At 42.7% G+C, this 22,605-nt stretch overlaps 1 protein-coding gene across 1 annotated transcript; it reads right to left on the bottom strand.

Annotated features, from left to right (window-relative positions):
* Nucleotides 1-6,639: 6,639 nt before the first annotated feature.
* Nucleotides 6,640-18,051, bottom strand: LOC311180050 (cystatin-8-like; the record flags this gene model as incomplete). The annotated part of the gene is made up of 3 exons (XM_084247726.1): nucleotides 6,640-6,723; nucleotides 13,490-13,603; nucleotides 17,821-18,051. 3 exons carry the CDS (start codon nucleotides 18,049-18,051, stop codon nucleotides 6,640-6,642), a joined length of 429 nt encoding a protein of 142 aa, XP_084103852.1.
* Nucleotides 18,052-22,605: the final 4,554 nt, after the last annotated feature.

The following is a 22,605-nucleotide window of genomic DNA, read 5'->3' as shown; positions in this document are numbered from 1 at the left end:
TAACATTTCTGTCATATTTTCAATTCAGCTTGAGATCTTCTGGTCTAGCATGAAAAGAGCTTTTTAAAAACTAAAACCTGGACATTTTCATGTCATGTCATGAGACTCTGGCTCCTACTTGAACAATTTTAGCTAGCTTCCCCAGAACAAGTGAAGGACAAGTGCTGACTTATTACTGCCTTGTGGAAGTAGTTTAGTTTTCCCACTCAGGCTCCTCCAAAACTGTGGATTAGAAGGGTCTTCTCATTACTGTTAGGCAAGGGAGAAGGTTTAGCTTCCCACCTAGTCTCCATGACACATAGATGGGGTGGTCTCATCACCATAAGGTAATGATGAAAGTACTGATTTTCACCACGAAGCCTCCTGACCCCTTTCCAAGGAGGAGATAAACAGGCATTTTTTTTTACAACCATGTAAGGGTGGAAACTCAGACACTACATGATCAACACCAACTCCATGCAGCTGCAGAGTTTCAATACAGCCTTGTGAGTGTGGAGGTCCAGGCCCTTCATTAACCTCTGTTCACATTGTGGAGGATGGGACCACAGTTTTTCTTGGCTGGACTAGAATAGTCATTATCTAAAAACGCTGTCTTGATAGGCTTCCCCTATCCTGAACTTTGGAGAAAGAGCAGGCTTTTATTACAACAAAACTGCTTACAAAATTGTAGTCAATATCTTCACCAGTATTATCAACACAGATCAACTTAGAGTACTAGGTGGGGTTTAAGTAAAGTAGAGGGACATCCATTGGACAGTTGTTGTGGAGGAACTTTCCCAATATATATCACAGGTTGTATTTAAGGAAGAAGAATCATATTGAATGTGGTTCCAGTTAGATGTATGGTGGACCTCTGTGTAAAGTAAGGGATTTGGCTTTCTCTCTCTCCATGCTTAAATCAATCAACAGCCCCTCCACTTCTTCATATGTACACCTGAATCTTTCTCATTCTTATATAAACTATAAAAGCAGATCAGTCCCTTCAACTCTTCTTCCAACCAGATCGCTAAGTAAGAACCACTCATAAGCGAAATGTTGGAGTCACCACAGGCTGAAGACCCAGATAATATTAATAAACAAAGTCATTTAGCAAGCTCTCTCTCTCTCCCCCCACCCCTCCACCCAAGCTTCTATGCCTCTATTCTAATCTCCGTGAAGTTCTCCACAATCTACCTAAAGCCATTCTCCAGGACTGAGAATCTACCCAGGAGTGAGCATGCTGAACTACTTCCTAGAAAGAGGCCCCAGTGTTGGAGACCCCTAAGGCATGTAGCACTGAGACAAGGAAGACATCAAGGTTGTGGCTGTACAGATGGGGATGTTCTTTCTTTTGTCTGTGAAACTATGTATGGGGGACAGAATAGATTAGAAAAAGAAACAAAATAACCCGATAGTGCAGAATCTTGGAGGTGAATGTGTGCTTGGACAAGGCCAAATGCTAAAAGAATACTTCATTGTCTAGTAACTAACCTGAGGTGGGGGATGGGGGGCTGCTTGTATCAAGAAAAATGAGTTGGGGCCTCCCCTGGTGGAGCAGGTGGTTGAGCGCAGCGCTGTGAAGCTGTCCGCAGTCTCTGCAGCTCGGGTTCAATCCCGGCCAGGGGGGTGAGAATTCCACATGGCACGGCAGACCTCTCCTGTCTCGCCTGCTGCTCCCCTCAGCATGTGTTTCAGTCAGTCTGCCTGTTCTGTTCTCCACTCTGTCTCTGATGAATCCTCTCACCCTCCCGCACATCTGGCCTGTACCAGTGTTCTTGTATATGCATGAATAAATAAATAAATAAATCTTTAAAAAAAGAAAGAAAGAAAGAAAAGCAAGTTGCACCAGATACTCGGGACACCTGAGCATGAATGAGAGACCTCGCTTCTCCTTGGGGCCCAATTCTCTTAGACTATTTTGTGTCTGTCACTTCTTGATCATTTCCTCAATTCAATTGAATTCTCCTCTCAACCCTGTTCGTCGGAGCTGGGCTCCAGCACCCCAGGAAAGACTGTGCCACAAAGTCTTCAAATCCATCCCTAGGGAGCCCAGATACACTTGGATTAACATCCTTAGCATAGCAATTTAGTCAGGGAAGGAAATTTGTCCCATCACACACTCCTTCACAAATCTACTGTTTACTGGCCCCTTGCCAAGGCAGAAGCTGATTTGCGCAGGAAAAAGTAGCTAAGGATGGAGCCCAGGCCAGCAAGACTCATGAGGTCAGGGCTCTCATTCCAGTTTGGGAAAGTTGCCTTTTTTCTCTGGCACTCGCTGTCTCCATGGAGCAGAAGGATTTCGCATGACCCTTTTGTAATTCCCCCTAGAATAGTCTGATTCCGTGGTCCTTCTCAGAGCAGTGTCCTTAAACCTTGTCCTAGGGATGGCTGGATTGGGAAGGATTCTGCAGACATTTCCCTCATTTCATCACAAATCTCCCTTTGTCAGGAAAAAATGTGGGGGCCCAGTCCCCAAGACTTTAGAGCAATTATCTGATCACATTCTAGCTCTGGGTCTTCTCTGGTGGGTCAAGTTGGCTGTAGCTCTCAGCAGGTTGAAGTTAATTTCACCACAGATCAAGTTCCCCATCTTGACCATGACACAGTCCCAAATCTCTGCTCTTCTCCACCAGGAAGGGTAGGCCAAGTGAGTCACTGTAAAAGGGTCTTTCAATGAACTTCCTTGGGTACTCTATGGAAGGAGACCTTGAGTTTTGCATCAGGGGGAGGCAACGTTCTTGAAGCACAGAAAGCTGGGTCCCTGCACATGTGCACACAATGGGGTAAGCCTGCTGTGTCAGAACACTCCAGGGGTCTGTTACTGCAACATCTATGATGAGAAGCAATGTAGGGCAGTGGGCAAGGTCATTACTCTTTGATGATTCTTTTTCTGAGACTGGCCCACAGATCACACTCCTATTCAACAATTGAAGGGTATCTTTTGTCTAGATAAAAACTAGGGCGCTCCCAAATGCAAGCCTTCCCTATCATTCAGCCTAAGAACTCTCTGTCCTCTGGGCAGGAGTATGAGACTTTGTTTTGTCTCTGGCCTACTTTGAAGTTGCTACAATCAAATGCTGTGTTAGCTGAGAAATCAAAGTGATCATAAAACTAACATTTTCATCTCTTTAGTGGGACTATGTCTACAGTGAGCAGGTGGGAGGAGGAAGCAGAGACAAGGACTGAGCTGGCCATTTCTGCCATCTGTTCCCCAGGCCCTTGTCCTGGTCTGACCTCACCAGGGACTCACAATGTGAGTATCAAAGCAGATCAAAGGCAGAAACAGGGAACCATCATGCCCACATGAAGGGCCCTGATGCTGACCCAGCTTTGCATTCCATATCCTCTTTGGCTCCAACACCATCTGAGATAGACGAGCCTGTTTCCCTCCCAAGTTGAAGGTGGGTCCAATAAGGGCTGCGGTACATGGTGAAGGCCTTAACATTAGAATATGGCAGAGTCAGAACAAGAACTCCTGTCATGTGAGCTGGCCAGTAGCTATACCCCTGCCACTGGCTCATTTCAAGTGTCATTGAACTGGGGCTCAGAGATATGGGTGTCCATGAGTTGACCACAGAGCTGACCCTGCTCCTGACCTCAATTTCCACAGGTGAGTGGGGCATTTGTGGCCCAGCTAAGACTTTAAGCTGGTCTTGCTTATGCTCAAACTCAGTCATGCCTAAAAAGAAAAGTTATTAGCTGGGACTTGTCACTAGGGAGCCAGGCACAGCCTGCCAACAGAGGGTAAAACTCTGTGGGAAGAGAGCTTTCCTCCACCCATCCCATTTCCCACCACCCAAGCCTCGCCCCACAGCTATGGGAGGCAAATCAGACCACACAGTCCCCAGGTCATGTTCAGATCCTACACTTCCACATTACACAAGGCTTCCTGGAGATTCCATCCATCCACAGCCCAGACTAGGCCTGCAGGAATATGGTGGAGAAGTCAGGAGGTCAGTTTCTGGGGAGGGGCCCTGACTGAGGGCAAGCATAACGGTGTGTGTGCCTGAAAAATCTCTGCCAAGGGCGTAGTGACCCCAGGGAGGGGGTGCTTCTTTTGTGGGCTAAATCATAGAGGAGAGTCTCATGGGAGAGAATGAAATGGTGAGGGAAGGTAGGAGCACAAAAAGTACTGCGCAGTCACCAGGCCTGCAGAAGGCCTTAAGCAAGCATGGAGAGTCACCTGCCCTACTGTACCATCAACATCAGTCTGTCAACAGGAGGACTCTGTTTCTTAGTAGGAGCTGAAAGGCCTCTCTTGTTGACCCTGGATGAGATCAGAGGTAGTGAATTGATCCAGTCCCAACAGATCAAGCATGCACGTGTGCACACACACACACACACACATACACATATATACAATTTTTGTCCTTAGCAAATAGGACATAAAATCCAGAAAGGGGAGAGTGAGACATGTCTTCCATTTTATTTCATATTTAGAGAAAGAGAATAAAGACTGGCAGGTTGAAAAGATGAGGCTAAATAAATATTTAACATTAAGTTAAAATAGAAATAGACCCTGCCATATAAGCAGGGTCTGTGCCTGTCTCTGTGCCCATCCAGGAAGCAAACCTGTATAGGCTACCCATGGGAAGTCCTGCACCCCCAGCACATCCAGGCTGGTCTCTCACTACTTGATGCTGCCTGCTCCAGACATTACATTCCTTGTGTTCCCTGTCCACTTGTCTGAAAGGAATTGTCTAATTCCAAGATGTTGATCCCAAAATGCCTTCTTTCCTAAGGTGCACGCATGTGCCTGATGCTCTTCCACAGTCAGAAAAGACACACAGAGCTGTAAATGAGCAGGTCCTGCAAAGCCATCTGGGTGGTGGGTCTTGTCATGCCTGCTGTTTCCACACAGGGTGCATTCCATCTGTGTGCTGGGGCAAAGGAGCCAGAGGAGGCAAGTTTTGATGGAGTCCTCTTGAGCCACAGGAAAGAAATGTTCTTTTTTTTTTTTTGTAAAGATTTATTTATTTATTTATATAAGCACTGGGTACAGTCAGAAGCGCGGGAGAGTGAGAGAATTCACCAGAGCCAGAGCGGGGAGCAGAACAGACAGACTGATGAAATACACTGCTGAGGGGAGCAGTGGGCCCGGCAGGAGAGGTCTGCATGCCATGTGGGACCCTCGCAGGCGGCCGGGTATTGAACCGGCACTGCAGAGGCTGCGGGCAGCTTCGCAGCCCAGCGCTCAACCACTGCGCCACCAGGGGAGGCCCAGGAAAGAAATGTTCTTAATCAAAATAAGTGGATAAGGCCCAAGTAATATAAACCTGGCCAAAATCTGGCTCCCTTCGGTGAACATCTTGAGAGAAGGTTGAGGAAGTCTCAGCAGCTTCATTAAAGTAATGAAGGTCATGGAGTTGGATGGCTGGGAGGAGAGAATCCAGGTAGCATTTGAAGGGGGGAGAGTAGAGGCAGAGCGATACAGGGGTTTTGCAATAATGAACGCCACTTGACCCCTGTCACCCTAAGTTGTGTGATGTCCTCTGCTCTGAAACATCAGTTGGTTAAATCAGAGAAATCAAAAGCAAAAAGAGTGGATTTGAGTTTCATGGACTTGTCCTGACTGGAGCAGAAGTGCTGCAACCCCACTTCTCCAGGTGCTGGGAGGTAGAACCTAACTCCTGCAGTGTGTACCTTTGATACACAATCCACCCCAATCTGATCCAACACCACATTTAAAACAGACACACCTATTTATTTTTAAAATTTTAATTGTAGTAAACTATATACAACTTATCATCTTAACTGTTTTTAAGTGTGTAGTTCAGGATATTCACATTGTTGTGCAACCAATCTCCAGAACCTTTTCATCTTGCAAAACTCTTCATTCATTAAATAATTCCCCACTAGACACAGCTATTTTCAATCATTACTTTCTACATGAGAATTTTAGCTCCTACTATCATTCCTACCTCCTTCTCCACATTTCCCCATATCTCTCCAATCTCCATTCTCTCTCTCTAATCACCATTCTCTCTCTCTCTCTCTCCCTCTCTCTCTCTCTCTCTCTCTCCTCTTCTCTTTCTCTCTCTCACCTCCCCCCAAAAAAAGTATTTGCACTCAGTTGCACGTACATGCATACACCTACCAACACATGCAAACAGCACAGTTTACTTTCAAGGCGTTATTGCCTTCACCCTTCTCTGTCTGTAACCAAGATTGACATTTACAAAAGAAGCAACACCAACTCTCCCAATTCAAAGAGAAGTAGCAGGAGTAGCTGCTAGGGGGTGTCCCTGACCAGGTGAGCCATTTACTCAGGACCCTCAAGCAGAAGGGAGCCTTGGATCAAAAAAACCTGAATTAGCACCCTCTGGGTCCAGAACTCTCTAAGGTCTTGTTGTTCAATCAAAAAGGGACTCTTCCTTAGATTTGCAGTGGAAAATGCAATCAAACCTTACTCTGTCCTTTACACTAAGTGATAAAAGTCACTCCTAGTGGTGGGTCCAGCTGACCAAAGGTGAAGTTGCTGCATGGAGACCAGGAAGGAAGAATTGTGTATGCCCATATTTTGTCACCACATGATAGAAACAAAATGCAAGCAGAGAGGCCATACAAGAGGAAAGCACGTTGATAACACTTGCACTTTCCATTGTTCTTTTCACAGAGAAAGGTATACAGAGAGAGGTCGGAGGCATGTTCCAGAATCTTTTAGGCAGGCAAACAATGTTTCTTCATCACTGTGAAGTCTCCATTCCAGGGAAGAGCACCAACCAGAAAGTTGCAAAATGTTCTCTGAAAAAGACCACCACCACAATGAAGTCAGTAGTGTGCTGGAAGAAAAAGAAACGACCTGTCCTATTCCTAGGTGTCAGCTTAGCAATATGCTGGCAGACCAGCCACAGCCCAACAAGGACTGCCTCAAGAGCCTGCTAGCTGGATGCTGCAATGCTTCCAGGCAGCAGCAATTACCGGGGCAGGCAGCGAGGGGTGCAGGGGTAGATCTGTTCCAATACCAACCACAGATAGACAAAAAATACGAACAATTATCACATTTTGGTGTGAGATCAGATGTAAACTTGATTTTTATCTTCAATTATTTATTACTTTCTACAATGTAAATTAAAAAATTCTATGTCAGATATAAGCTAATGTCTTTTATCTTAATAATGAAGTCATTCCCTTTTGTCTAGGAAGAAATAAGTCAAGATAAGAGTGATTTAGAGGATTCTGGGGTATAACACATACTTTATTCCAATGAGTCTTTCTCCTCCTTTCAAAAAACCACGGAAATGACAAATGGAGTATTCTCTCTGTGTGTGATAGAATGAGCTAATAAATAGGTGGATGGAAGGATGAATGAGTAGATGGATAGATGAGTGTGTGGGTGGATGGATGGATAGATACATAGATAGATAGATAGATAGATAGATAGATAGATAGATAGATAGATAGATAGATAGATAGATAGATATAGATATAGATAGATATCTTGGGAAAATAGGAGCATCTTAAATAATCAACCAGAAATATAGAGGTCCTCTCAGGAACTATGAGGCAAGTGGGGTCAAAGAAGAAAATTTTGTCTCTGCTGAATTTTTGAATACATGCTAAAAAGGAATACAGAAGCTTCTTTTTCCCATAAACTTACAAAACATACCAAATCAAGATGATTTTATAGGCAAATTATGTCAAGCCTTGAGAACCAAAAGCTCATTTGACCTTTAATTATAGAAAAGAATGGAAAGTTCCCATTTCATTACACTACCAGGAAATACTGAAAACAAAATATAACTGAGAAATACATTGTAATACAAATTTATCTGATAAATAAGAGCAAAAATCCTAAGTAAAATATTAGCAAATTAAAAGCAGTAATTAAACAATTATTGTCCTAATACAGTACTCCCCAGACTTTTCCAGTGATATGATGTGGGGTGTGTGTACCTGGAAATTCTGATGCAACAGGTTTGGGATAAGCCATGAAATGTGCATGTGTATGCATATGCTTACCAGATGCTCCAAATAGTTCTTAAGAGCAAGAAAACTTGAGAGTACTTAATATATATAAAAGCAAAATCCATAAATATAAAAGTGTGATATTGAATCCCACTGTATCCTAAAAATCAAGTGCAGACACAAACCATCACCCCTCTTTCTTTCCAACGTGGACCCAGAAGAATGGCTCCAAAAAAAAACAGTGGCAAGAAGAAGGGCCTACTTGTTCTATCATCAGTGTTCACAGATTCATGCAACAAGTGACCTTTGAGAAGCATGGCCTTCTCCAGCACTCTCAGAGCAAAAACTGATCATGAAAGTGATCGGATTGCCAGATGAGCTATAATATGGCTACCCCAAACCTACTGAAACTTACGCCAGGCTCAACAGGCTGTGAGGGTAGAGGAGTAAGGAATGTCCCATACTGCATTTTTGTCTAGAAAATGTAATGAAGATGATAATTCACCAAAGCAGTTCTATACATTAGTTCCCTAGGTACCTGTCAAATCTTTCAAAATCTGAAGTCAGTCAACATGGATGATAACTAACCACTGACAATTTAATTAAATTATAAAACCAGAAAGAGAAATGTGCCAAATTCCAAACATGTAAGAATGGCTTAATATTAGGAAATCTATTAGTTTAATTAATTATGGGTTCCATAGGTGAAAGAAGAAAAATTATTCAATATACTTGGTAGATGCTGAAAGAATAATTGGTAGAAGAAAACAATCTTAGTTAAAAAAATAACTCCTGATAATGAGGGATTTGGAGGAACTTCAGAAAGCAGCACTTGATATAATATTTTATCTATATTGTTTATATATACTCTTAAAAAAGACCATATGAAAGATTAATGAAACGAAGTCTTTATTCTTCAAAAATTATAAACAAAATGAAAAATATCTTGCTAGGCTATCAAAATAAAAAAGAGAAAATATTAATAAACACAATCAAGAAAATGAAAAAGGAGAAATTACCACAAATGGCATACAAAGGATCATAAGATATTACTACAAACAATTACACATCAATAAATTTGATGACCTCAAAGAAATAAACAAATTTCTAGAGCAATATAGTCCACTAAAATTAAACCAGGAAGAAACAGAAGAGTTGCTTAACTGACCACAAGAATAGAAATTGAAATGACAAAAAAATCTTCCCCAAATAAAAACCTAGGGCCAGGTAGCTTCACAAACAACTTCTATCAAACGTTTAAAGAACCTATGCCTATCTTGCTCAAATTGTTTTTAAAAATGAAAAAGAGGGAATACTCCCTAATGTATTTTATGAAAACAACCATCACCTTGATAGAAAGCCAGGTAAAGACATCATAAGAAAAGTGAAGGCCAGTATCACTAGAGAATATCTACGCACAAATCTTCAACAAAATACTGGCAAATAGAACTCAAAAGTAAATCAAAAGATTATAAATTATAAATCAAAAAGATCAAATAATATTTACCACAGGGATGCAAGGGTGGGTAAACATATATAATCAACACATTTTATCAAAAAAAGTAAAAATAAAAATCTTATAATATTAATATATGCAGAAAAAGCACTTGATAAGATTCAGCATAGATTTATGATAAAAGCTTTAAACTTGATGGGGATAGAAAGAACCCACCCCAATATAATAAAGATCATATATTACAAAACCAACAAGCCAACAGCCATAATGCCTAATGGTAAAAAATCCCAAAGCTTTCCTTTTAATCAAAAATAAGACAAGGATGCCTACCATCACCACTACTGATTAACTTAGTATCAGAGGTTTTGGCCAGAGCAATCAGATAAAACAGGTAATAAAAGGATTCCAAGCTGAAAAAGAAGACATGAAACTATCTTTATTCACAGATAATATGATAATATCTTAAGATTCCACTGAAAGGCTATTAGGAACAATGACAGTAGATAACAACGTGACAGATTATATGTAAAAACCTATTGCATTTTCATATACAAACAACAAATGTGAACAGAAAGAATTTTTTTAATTCATTAATTTTTTAATGATTCCATTCAGAATCATTCCAAAAAGAATCACACTTTGTAATTAACTAAAGAGATGAAGGACCCATGCAATGAGATCCAGAGACACTATTAAAGTCCTTCATGACATAAGTAGAAGAAAGGATACTTCATATCATGCATGAGGAGAAGAAATATAATCAAAATGACTGTCCTGCCTGTAGCAATATGTAAATTTAATGCAATCTTCATCAAAATACCAATATTTTTCAAAGAAATTGAACATAAATATTGAAATTTATATGAAACCACGAAAGACCTCTAATTTCTAAAGCAATGCTTCAAAAAAAAAGAAGATAAATGAAGGCATGATATCACCTAACTTCAAATTTTAGTATAAAATAATTACATTAAAAACAATATGGTGCTGGCACAAAAATAGGTCCATGGACCAGTGGAACAGAATGGAAGCCCCAGAAATACAAATACATAACAATACTTCATTTGTGATAAAACAGTCATGACCATTCAGTGGGGAAAGGAGAGTCTTCTTAATAAATGGTGCTGGGACAACTAGAAAGCCACATATAAAAGAATGAAGTTGGTTCACTCTCTTATTCCAGGCACAAAAATAAATTTGAAATGGATAAAAGCTTTAGATAGTAGATCTGCAATAATCAAATACATAGAAGAAAGCATCAATGATATATTTATGATATCAACAATACAGGTATTTTTAGAGACTCAGTCTCTATAGCAAGGGGAATAAAAATGAAATAGACAATTGGGATTACCTCAGACTAAAACACTCTTATACACAGGAAAGAAAATGTAAGATAATTAAACACATAAAACATCTTACTGAATGGGAGAAATTCTTCACATAACCAATGAGGGGTTAATATCCAAGATATATAAAATAGTAGAGAAACAGTAGAGAAACAAACAAACAAAAAAATACTAAATGGGAGGAGGGAGAAAGGGACAAGGGAGCAGAAGGGGAGCAGAAAAGGTTAAATTCAATAAATTTTAAAAATGCAAATCCTTGGATCCTATTCCAGACTTACTGAATCGGAAACCATAGGTGGGACCCAGCCTTCTGGGTCTATGCTGGTCCTCTGGGTAATTATGATGCCTACTTACACTGGAGAACCACTAATATAAAAACAGGGGCAACCCCACAGAAAGCCTGAAATTTCACCAATCGCAGACATGGCACTTGGATGGACAACATGGTACATTCTCCACCTCTGCTATCAAGAAATACAAACTGGGGCCTTCCTGGTGGCGCAGCAGGTTGAGCACCGCCCTGTGAAGCTACCCGCAGCCTCTGTAGTGCGGGTTCGATTCCCAGCCAGACAGGGAGATTCCCACATGGCGCAGCAGACCTCTCCTGCCTTACCCACTGCTCCCCTCAGCAGTGTCATCTGCCTGTTCTGCTCCCCGTTCTGTCTCTGGTGAATTCTCTCACCCTCTAGCACCTATGGTCTGTGCCCCAGTTCTTGTATAAATAAATAAAACTTAAAAAAAAAAATGAAATACGGACTGGACAAACAACCCAGTCAAAAAATGGATAGACCTAAAAAGACACTTCTCCAAAGAAGAAATTCAAACACCCAATACATATGAAAAAAAGAAGTGCAATATCACTAATTACAGGAAAATGCAAGTCAAAACCCCAATGAGATACCATCTCACTCCAGTAAGAATGGTCCACATTAAAAAAATATATATATGGAAACAAATGCTGGAGAGGATGTGGAGCTAAAGGAACCCTCTTAAGCTGGGGGTGGGAATGTACACTGCTCCAGCCACTGTGGAAAGCTGTGTGGAGGTGCCTCAGAACAAGTGAAAATGGATCTACCACACGATCCAGTGATTCCACCCCTAGGAATCTACCCAAAGGACACAAAAACACTAGTTCAAAAGGAAACCTGCAGCCTCACGTGTATTGCAGCACTATTTACAATAGCCAAGATATGGAAACAACCCAAAGGCCTCAAAATAGATGAATGGATCCAAAGTTGTGGTATATTAACACAACAGAATAAAACAATAAAAAAAGACATATTCATGCCATTTGTGACAACATGGATGGAGCTGGAAGGGATTATGCCAACCAAAATAAGTCAAAAAGAAAAGGATAAATACCAGATGGTCTCATTTACAAGTGGAATATAGAGAAACCAACAAAAGGTCAAGAAAAAGTCAAAACTAGCAAGCTGGCCATAGATCTGAGGTACACAGCATAGGAGAGGGAGTGAGGTCAAAACAGAGGAGGGATAAATAGAAGGCAATATGGTGATAGTTCATGGGTGTTATGGTGGTAGGAGAACTATGGAGAATACAACAATGTAAGAAAAAAATATCGAATTTTTATTTATTTATTTATTTTTATAAAAGCTGGAGTACAGGTCAGAGGCGTGGGAGAGTGAGAGGATTCACCAGAAGCAGAGCAGGGAGCAGAACAGGCAGACGACAGGAGAGGTCTGCCGCGCCATGTGGGATTCTCACTGCCTGGGATTGAACCCGCACTGCAGAGGCTGCAGACAGCTTCACGGTGCAGTGCTCAAACTGCTGTGCCACCCGTGGAGGCCCAATAAACCATATTTTTGAAATAAATTAGAAAGAAAAGAAACACAGGCTTGTGGGCCAAGTCAGCCCTTTGGTGTGAGTCTTTGGATTGTCCCCTGACTAGATGGACGGGGGCACTATCTGATTTAGTCATTGTTTAATCTCCAACACTTGGAATAAAACCTGGTGCAAAATAAGCTTTGATGAACAAATGAGTGAATGAGTGGCTATTCTTTGGTGCCTTCTTGAGGACCAGCAGCTGTGGGACCAGCAACAGCTGTATTGCTCATTGACTCCAAAAGGGCAGACTTTCAGTGAATAAGTATTTTTTTAAAGATTGATTGATTGATTGATTGATTTATACAAGAACCGGGTACAGGCCAGATGTGAGAGGCTTTACCAGAGACAGAACGGGGAACAGAACAGGCAGAGTGATGAAATACACTGCTGAGGGGAGCAGCGGGCGAGGCAGGAGAGGTCTGCCGCACCATGTGGGACCCTCACCGGCTGGGATCAAACCGGCGCTGCAGAGGCTGCGGACAGCTTCATAGCGTGGTGCTCAACTGCCTGAGCCACCAGGGAAGACCCCTTCAGTGCATAAGTATTGACAAGCTTTCCTGAACCAAAAAGCCAGCTGATGCAACCCTTGCCTAAAGGTAACCTTGACCGCATCTCAGCCTATGGGGAGGAGTGGGCAAAGAATCGGAGGGTGCCACTGTGTTCTGCTGGCCTGTGTGTTCTACTCCCAAATCCACAGGGGCTAAATATTGGCACTGAGTGTGGTGGAGGATTATTGGAGCACTGCTGGTAGGTGCGGTGTGAAAATATACATCTGTAGAGGCTTAAGCCTATAACCCCCAAATACACAATCCTACTTTACTTCAATAAACATAATTTGAAAAAAAATGTTGGGAATGATCCAGACCCCAAAGGAGGTTCTAGTCACCCCAAGTTCCTCTGTCTAGAGATCAGAGCAGTCAAGACAATTGAAGATACTTGGTTTGTCACCTACCTTTTCCAGTTTGGAGTTTTCTTGGACAGCACAGTTTTCATTATTGTTTAAAGGCTTTTTGCAATTGCTGCGGGCAATTTCAACATCGATAAAGTATTCCAAACGATCTGTGACCTGCCAATTGGCAATGTGCAATGTGATTCAAAGTTTTATTTTTAGAAGTTTTATTAAAAACTTAAAAGTTTTATTAAAAATTCTCATCCTCTTACCCCATTCTGCACCTCTACCTCCATAGATCCTTCGGGGAAGGTCTGTGTTGCCCACTGCCCTGTGCTCCCTGGCAGACTGACACCAGTTACTCCCTAGAGCTATATACTCAGGGAAAAGGCTCTTTCCCAGTGTGGAAGCTCCTTGAGGGCACAGCCTTCTAATCCTGTTTTCTGTCCCAAAGTCCAGGTCATGCCTTATACTCACGGAAAGGTTGGGGGAAAAGGATGCGTCTCCAGAACCATCAATTGTCCAGCCCCCAGATACTACATGTTCACATGGGCCAGATGAGAAGACAAGCCCCTGGCCACATTGCCCACCCCCTTCCTCATACTGTGCTCACGTGCACGCAAGGGTGCCTTCACACACACACACACCCCCCTCAGATCCTATCCTCTGGTGAAATTGCCTGTCCTTTGAGGCTTCCCCACCTACAACTCCCCCGCCCATCTTCTCAACAACTTGCTGATAAGGGTACAGTGTGTCTTTCTTGTTCTTTGCTAAGTGTGTAGTAAGCAGAACTGCACCAAGTTTAAGGAAAAGCCTCAGAAGTTACCGAGTTTGTTCACTATTGGATATGGTTAAGGCTGTTCCTGATGTCCATTTAGACCTGCGTTATCTGGTTTTAAAAGATTTTAGCAGGAGGTGAAATAGTGTCTGTGAGTTGGGTCCAGGTTCATCTGTACTTACCTTTTTCTGTCAGAGCTTTCTGCATGGAGCTCTGCTAAGCCTTTCATAAAGTTGTGATAAAGTTGTGTTAAAGTTTCACTGTGTATTAAAGAATTCACAAGGGAGAATCTAGCCTTCGTCTGGCCTTATGGGGGGTGGGAGGTGGAGATGGTTATATGCCATCAAGAAGTGAATAGCACAACTACCCTTTGGTTTAGCAGTTAAATTTATGCTGAAGAAACCCGGAAAAGTCCATGGATGTTAACCCAGTCACCAACAGGACTTTGAATGACTCGCAATATTTGTAGTGCTCATTGAGCACGTGCTCTCTCAGGCACTGTTCTTTGGGACTTTACAATAACTCAGTTAACTCACACCAACCATTTGGGGTAAGCTGTCACTCCCATTTTTTTTAGGTAAGGAAAATGAAGCACAGAGGAAGTAAGTGTAACACTCTAGCAAGTGGCTGAGCAGGTTCAAGCCAAGGCATCCAAAATCAGACATTGCATCTCTACCCACTATCCCCCACTATGCTTATGCCTCTGCCCTCTGCAGATGCAGCCATGGGAGGGCAGAGGATTGCTATGATTCCAGAAATACCGACCTAACTGTGGAAGCCGGAGGCCACTGTTCCATGGAGATCTTTGTTGACTCCTCACAAAAATAAGTTAACAAGAGTGATAGTTGTAAATCCCACAACTGATTACATGATCCTAAGAAGACCCTGGCCTTATTTTTTTTTTAATTTTTATGTTGTAGTTGTTATTTTATTTATTTTTATTATTTTTTGATGTGTATATATACACAAGGGAATATTATTCAGCAATCAAAAAAGATAAACTCATGCCATTTGCAGCAGCATGGATGGAACTAGAAGGAATTATGCTCAGAGAAATAAGCCAGAAGAAAAAAGAAAAATATCAGATGGTTTCACTTATAGCAGGAATATAGGGGAACCAAATAAGACATCAGTGTAAAAAAATAATAACAGTACAAAGCACAACGAAGCAAAAACTGGCCTCATGTTTTCCTGGCTTTTCAGTATTCCTAAGATAGAATAAAAGTCTTGCCCATGGCCTATAAGGCCTGGGATAGTCTTGTTTTAGCCCACCCTGGCCAGTCCCACTGGTGCCTTAGAGTTGCTAAGATGGGCCACAATCCTTCCCACTGGCAGCTTTCCATACCTGACTGCTCTCCCTACCCCATTAACCCCCCAGATCCTCCCTAATTCCTATCTGTAGAAGTTGCTGTGAATGGTGGCCCATACCCCTGCTCTTCCGGAACACATTGCCAGTTCCTGGGCCCCTGCCCACAGGGCTTCCTGCCTCTGGGAACCAAGGGCTCCCAGAGCAGCTCTCAGTCAATGAATGATGGGAGTTGGTAGGTAAATAACACAGCTCCCTATATGCAGGTGGCCCAATTCCAAGGCAGGCTCTGGCTCCTCTCCCTAAAGCTCCCAGGAAAGCCAAGGCCAGCTTCCCACAGTAGGCAGTGACTCAGGGTAGGGTCAGGTAAAAAGCATCAGGCTTTTGTGCCCTCCCACATTAGGATAGATGATGGAATCCTGTGGTCCCGAATGCATGCCTGATGGTGGGCACCTGGAGTAGGATGTGGGCATATGTAGATGGGAGTCACCTGGGCTATGACTGGGCTTTTAAGGGCAGCATCACAGGGGGACCAGAAGCTGAGAAGAAGCAGAAGCAGAACCATAAGAGAACGCCGGAGAGTCCAGACAGAGTGAAGACTTGCTGGGGGCTGGGAGGCCTGCCAGCCTCCCTCACCCCCAGCCCCCCTGCCTGCCGTGTACCTGGTAATCCCAATAAAAGCCTGCAAAAGCCACTGAGGGCTCCAGGACTCTCTCCTCTTTTACCCCGTCTGCATAGTATCATAGAAAACTTGCACTGTGGCCCATCCTGCCCCTTACACTCAGTAACTCACCTGCACTTCCACTCTCCTGCCCTCTCTCACTTTCCCTCTGGCCTCCTGGCTTGTCCATAGATGGTCTCCCCAATAAACATCTTGAACTTGAATTCAAACACTAGTATGTACTTCTGGTAAAACCCCAACTAAAACACTTCCCATTTGCCTTCTTCACCTGTAGCTCCTAGATATTTTTAAGGTTGCATCTTTAACATCACTCCCTAGAGAGGTGAGCTCTCTTCCTTGACTATGTATTGAGATCATCTGGAGGCTTTTAACACCAATTGAGATCTGTGTCCCAACCAGAGATCTTCATTTAATCCATCAAGATGTAGTTGATGCAGTGGGATATTTACAAGTTCCTCTGGTGAACAACACTATCAGGGGAAGCCTTCCTTGACCTCTGACCCCTGTGAACCCTGCCATCAGGACAGACATCACAATTCACTTTCCTGGTTTCAGTGTTTTTCTAATCACACTGCCAGCTTCCTAAAGTCTGTGATCATTTCTGACCATATCCACCCATCTACAGAGATTCATAGACATGGCTTAGAAAGATTCTTGCTACATCCATATGACTTGGTTCCAAACAAAAAAAACCCTGAGAATGGGGAGAGGGAACTTACAAGACCCAGGACCCATTCCTTTATTTCAAAGGACAGCTGAGGAGCTTCTGAATGGACTGTGAAGTGTAACCAATTGATAAAGGGTAATACGTGATCAGGAGAATAGAACATATGGCAACAAGGTGCTGATGACCCAAAGAATTGAGATCATAATTGCCTCCTGGCCCAGCTCCTCCTAGCAGAGGCAGGATGGATAATGTAAACTCTGCCAAAAATAACCCATGTGTTGAATGTATTTACAATGCATTCCTACAAGTTTCTTGGTGCAATAACAAGACATACCACCAACCAACCAACCAACCGACTGAGATCAGTATGATCAGCTGAATTTGAACACCAAGAGCCTTTTCTCTAATATGACAAGGGTCAAGTGTTGCAAACTCCAGAGAGTGTCAGCTAAGTTTGAACCCAAGTAAGCAACCTAGCCTTCGGCAGTTCATGGCCCTGTGGGAAGGGAACATTTCTATAAATAGAAAATCTGAATGTCTCTTGTTCCACTAAATATATGTCAAAAGAAATATAGAATATAAGAGGGGCACTTTATTAGCTTATACAACAGATATCGCCACGTGTCTCTTCTCAATCCCACCTTCCATGTAATTAGAATAAGCTGAAATACAGTCCATGGCAGTATTATAATATTGCAAAATATTCCTGGCACTCCATTTGTCTCCCAACCACAAGTCATGAGCATTTAATTTGCAGTTTGAGAATTAAGTGACTTAATGCATGCAAAATAGTTAGAACAGCAGTTCAAGCAGATGAACAAAGTGCTCTGGTGTCATGGGGACACATTAGTGTACATGCCCTTGAATACACCAACTTAGGATTTCTGTACATCAATATTTTCTCACATGCCCAGTTTGTCAACTTGACTTCAATCTGCACATTTGTGGAGAACACCCTTACCTGTAGCTGAGCTTGTATTATCTTCACCACCTGGAAGAGGTATTTATCCTTACTCTCTTTGTTGTACTCTTGCATGGCAAACCACAAACACTGCTTCACGTTGGCATTGGAAGGATTGATGACTTTCAATTCCCTCAGCACCTTGATCTTATTCTTTTCTGGGTCTTGGCTGACCACCAGGGCCACCAGAATGGTGAGCAGTAACAGACAGCACGCTTGGCACCTATTCATTCTCAGTGGGGCATGGAGGGTACCGAGAGCCTCCTCTTCCTCTCAGGGCTGGAACCGTGTGGAGTGAGGTAGACGCTGCTGTCCCTAGAGGTTCAAAAATCTTACCATGACAGCATCAACCCAGCTAGATTCTAAACAGAACCGTTAGGGTCACCTTTTAAGACTGTGCCTGTCCTCCCAGGAAACCCACCCAAGAAAAGCAGTTAAGGAGTCTGTGCTCCCAGGCTCTCCTCCTCTTTATCCTTGAAGTGACCGGAGGTTACTGGAGAGCGCTTACACCCAGATGTGCCACCCCTGGCCTTGGGCACCTCACCTTCACTCCTGTTTCTGTGTCTCAGACCTCCAAGATGTGAACATAAGGGTGCTGCTGTGCTGAGGCTCCCTGGCACATTGGGCTCTCTGTGGCCTTTCCAAACTGCTCTACCTGCCAACTGCACCTTCCTCTTGGTGGGTTGGGCTCTGCCCTATACCCCAACCTGTGGTTCTCCAGGGTCTCCAGCACCCCCAATTTATGCCTATGCCCTGGTCAGGGGCCACCCTTGCTCCTGAGCTCTGGTCTGTTCTCCTTCAGTGTCCTTGTTCCTGCAGGGAGGTCACACTTTGTGATGTAATCCTGTGTCAGTTGGTCTGAGCAGCTCACACACAGCAGCCACAGGCTTTCTGCCTCTTGCCCTCAGAGAGGAGGGCCCCTCAGAGTTCTCCTGTCCACCTGAGTCAGGAACCTAAATGCCTGACTTCTGGACACCCTCTGTTTGAGTCACTCCTTCCTCCCCCTGCTATCCTGCCAAAGCAAGGGTTACACACCCACACTGATCCCAGACCTGTGCCTTAGCAGGACAAGCATGAGTCCCTGCGCTCTTCTGGACTCTTCCGATCTGTAAAAATCCCAAATTGCTGCCCAACAAGTTCTGAGAAGTATGGAAATGGACACTGGTCCCAGAGTACAAAGACTGATGGGCTTTTAACCTAATGCAAAATTTTCTGGCACCTTCCCCCATCCCTCATCTCTTGGGTAAATGAACAAAGTCACCCTCACATACTCCATCTTCTATGGAGGGATCTGCTCCTTCAAGGAGTAAGTCAGTCTTTTCAGCTAAAAATAGGATTTAATGGTTGATAACTAGTTTGGCTTCTCTGCAGTACGTTCATTAGAATGGAAGGGATTATATCACACGTTGCTTTCCCCTAGTATCAGCACATCTTTAGGTCAGAGCAATTTAGAACCAGAAGCCCATCCTATCAGGAATAATTACATTCTTAATGTCAACGGCTCACTATTTTTACCTATGTAATCTAAATTCAAACTTGTATTAATAGGAACAGCTCTCACAGAGTAAAAACTTATTGGACTGCTTTCTAGATTTGAAACCTCACTTTTCGGTATCTAATCAACTCTTTGTCTAATTATTGGTTAGATTTTATTTTCAGTGACCAGGCTCTTGACCATGAAATGGGACATTGTACAGGAAACACCATAGAGACATGGATCTTCCAGGCAGGTTGGAAAACATCAGAGTGTGAACATAACATATTGTGTTTGAACCATTTGCCTATTGATGGATTTGTGTGTGTGTGTGTGTTTCTTATTTTTAGCTGTTAAAAACACTAGTGTAATAGACAATATTTTTCTATTATCTTTGTGAAACTGCGTGAGTATTTCTGTATAATGAAAGACTGGTTGGAGAAATGATGCAAAATGTTTACGCAAATTTGAATTTAGTATATATTGCTGAATTGCTAGTCACTAGTAATGTCAGTCACTGGCATGTGAGCAGAAGCCCTGTCCTTCCCAGTAACATCAGCTGAGTAGAGACCCAAGACACATGGCAAATTGGTGGGTTCTCCACCAACACCCCTTCTTGCTGGTGGTTTAATTGTCAATGCCCCAGCATCTTAATTGCCAAAGTACCACCAGTTTAATTGCTGAAACTCTCAGCTCCACCCCTATTTCCCATCAGCCCCCACTCAAAGGGTAGAGTTTGGAAAACCTTACCTACTACCATCAAGTTTGCTATAAGCACCACCACTGACTGGGAGGTTGCCTCACTGTTCCCCTTACAGGCTTGGGATTATGATGGGTTTGGGCTTGTGCAGTGGAAGAAGAATGACAGGGTGCCAGGATTGTAGTGAGACTTGAAGAGTCTTTGCATGCATTTTTCTACTTGTCTATGTATTCTCGGGTGCTTTTGCAGGGTAAGTGTGGGGAGGGGGACTGGGCTGTCAGTTGTTAAATAACACATATCCAACCAAATTCATTGTAAATATATAACTGACTTTATTAAACAGTTCATGAATCAAGCATCATCCCACCTAACAAGTAGAAAGGCATTCTAAAAAGTTGTACAAAATGAAAGTTTTTATATGCAGAAGTAAGGCTACGTGAGGAAAGGGAGGTTATTTCAGGCTTAGATAACCTACCCACGGGGAATGAGAAAAGGTCTTATCTCATTTTTCCTTTGGGGAATGGATAAAAAGGACAACTGACCAGAAAATTCTATATTGCCCAGTCAGCGCTACATTCCTGCAGGACATTCACACTGCAGATAGGTCAGGTATTAAGTCTTGGTGGGCTTAGTGCAGGCAGCTCCATTTGGGGCCTATGTTTCCTTTTCAAATAAACCACCTAGCTTGAGAATACATCATGTGGAAGTACCTAGTGTCTGGGCCGTTGGTCTGGGAACTCCTGGTGTGAAACAATCTAATTTGAGCCCCAGAATACATGTGGAATAGACCCAAACTAACCCAGAGTGAGCTCAGCCTGAAACATCAACTTAAAGTGAAGTCACACTTACGTCTAGATGTGCCTCTAGACATAATGCCTGACATACAGTTCTTGATGGCAGGGCGTCCATATTAGAAAAGCCCGTCTTTTTCATAACAGGCAATCTCATAAAATGTTGTAGATTTCATGCATATAAAGAATTTCTAAAATACATGTCAATTTTTCTATTGTGTGCTTGTTTTATACCTTTCAAGTATAAGTTTAATCCCTGCTGATTTGAGAAAACTAGTAACTGGACTGAATCTGGAGAGATCTCTCTAGGGCACAGTCAAACAGGAAAGGTTACTCCTTCTTCTGACTGACACCATCACTCAAAATCTAATAGAGTGGGTTCATTAGTGACAGTGGTGATAGACCCCAAATTTATCCACCTTGTCAAAAACCCTCACACACCCCTGATTCTCACCATTGAGTGTGGCCATGTTTTTAATCTCATGTGCTGTGAAAGCAGAAACAAAGTAAAGACACAGACCACACAAAAATCCACTCGTTGCAATTTACATAATTTCTAAATATTGAAGCTCCTAAAAAAACCATTTCCCATCCTTGACCACAAATGCCAATCACCCGAAGATTTTAAGTATTTCTGATGTGAAGTCACAACAATTTTCTATGGTAGAGATGGAGAATGTGCCTGATCTCTAGATGATACAAAACATGAAATCTATGTGGTTTTTATGTGGATCAAAGTAGAAAACAACTGACATATGTGAAAAAATCATGACACCAGGGCTTCGCAAGGTGTATTGAGAGTTGAGGTGAAGGTGCTCACCTGTGAACATCAGGTAGAGTTCATGGATGATCCAGCAGTCTAGCTCTCCATAGCACAGGAACAATGGTTATCTCCTTTAGACCCTGAGTGTTTTTATTGCCCAAGGGTAGTCAGTAGGCCAGTTTCGCTGACCGCAAAGCTGCTCTTGTGAATTTTCATGTGTTCCTTTTCAATTGAGGGGAGATGTTACACTTTCTATATACAAATTAGTCAAAAACCAAAGGTGACCCAAGCCACTAATTTTGTATAAGACCCAGGAAGCTGTCTCCAAATGTCTTAGTAAACCCTGTACCAACACCTCTTCTTGAAAAGTGTTAATCAAAAAAGAGGCAGACTTTTAACTAGAAAGCACTCAAATCAGATCCCCACAAATGCATAAAGGAGATGAAAAGACCTGTCAACCTCTCATTCTGAGGCATTCCTCCATGGGATTACCACTGTCTCTCTATCCCCAGATATGCCTCACACCCCCCATCTCTCTACTCTGCAGGGATGCTCACCACCAGGATCCAAGAAGAGAGAGATGCTCATCAGGTTGGGTGGAATGGAGGAATATAGATATCTGCAGGGAAGGTAGGGACATGGAGACTAGAGCTGTTTGCCTTCTCAGTTATCATCAGAGGCCTAGAAAATACTTTCTTGTCAGCATCATATCTCCTGGTACAGATGCTTTAAGGGGGTCCAAAGCCAGCAGAGTCTTCAGTAATCTTCAGTCACCAACTTCTCACCCTGTGCAGAACAGTCACCCTATTATGAACCTAGTCCCAGACATAGAAGCAGAGGTGATACAGATGTATATACCTGTCAAAATTGTCTACATTCTTTTTGAGTAGAGTCAATGCATGAATGAACAAACAAGTAGAAGGATGGATGGATGGATGGATGGATGGATGGATGGATGGATGGCTACATGGATGGATGCATGGATGGATAGATGCATGGATGGAATATTGCATGAATAGATAATGAAGGGATAAATTAGTGGATAATTGATGGATGG

Source organism: Talpa europaea (assembly GCF_964194135.1).
Source record: "Talpa europaea genome assembly, chromosome: 11".
Taxonomy (NCBI): Eukaryota; Metazoa; Chordata; class Mammalia; order Eulipotyphla; family Talpidae; genus Talpa; species Talpa europaea.
The sequence above is the reverse complement of the archived record's forward strand: the minus strand, read 5'-3'. Positions and strand labels throughout refer to the sequence as shown.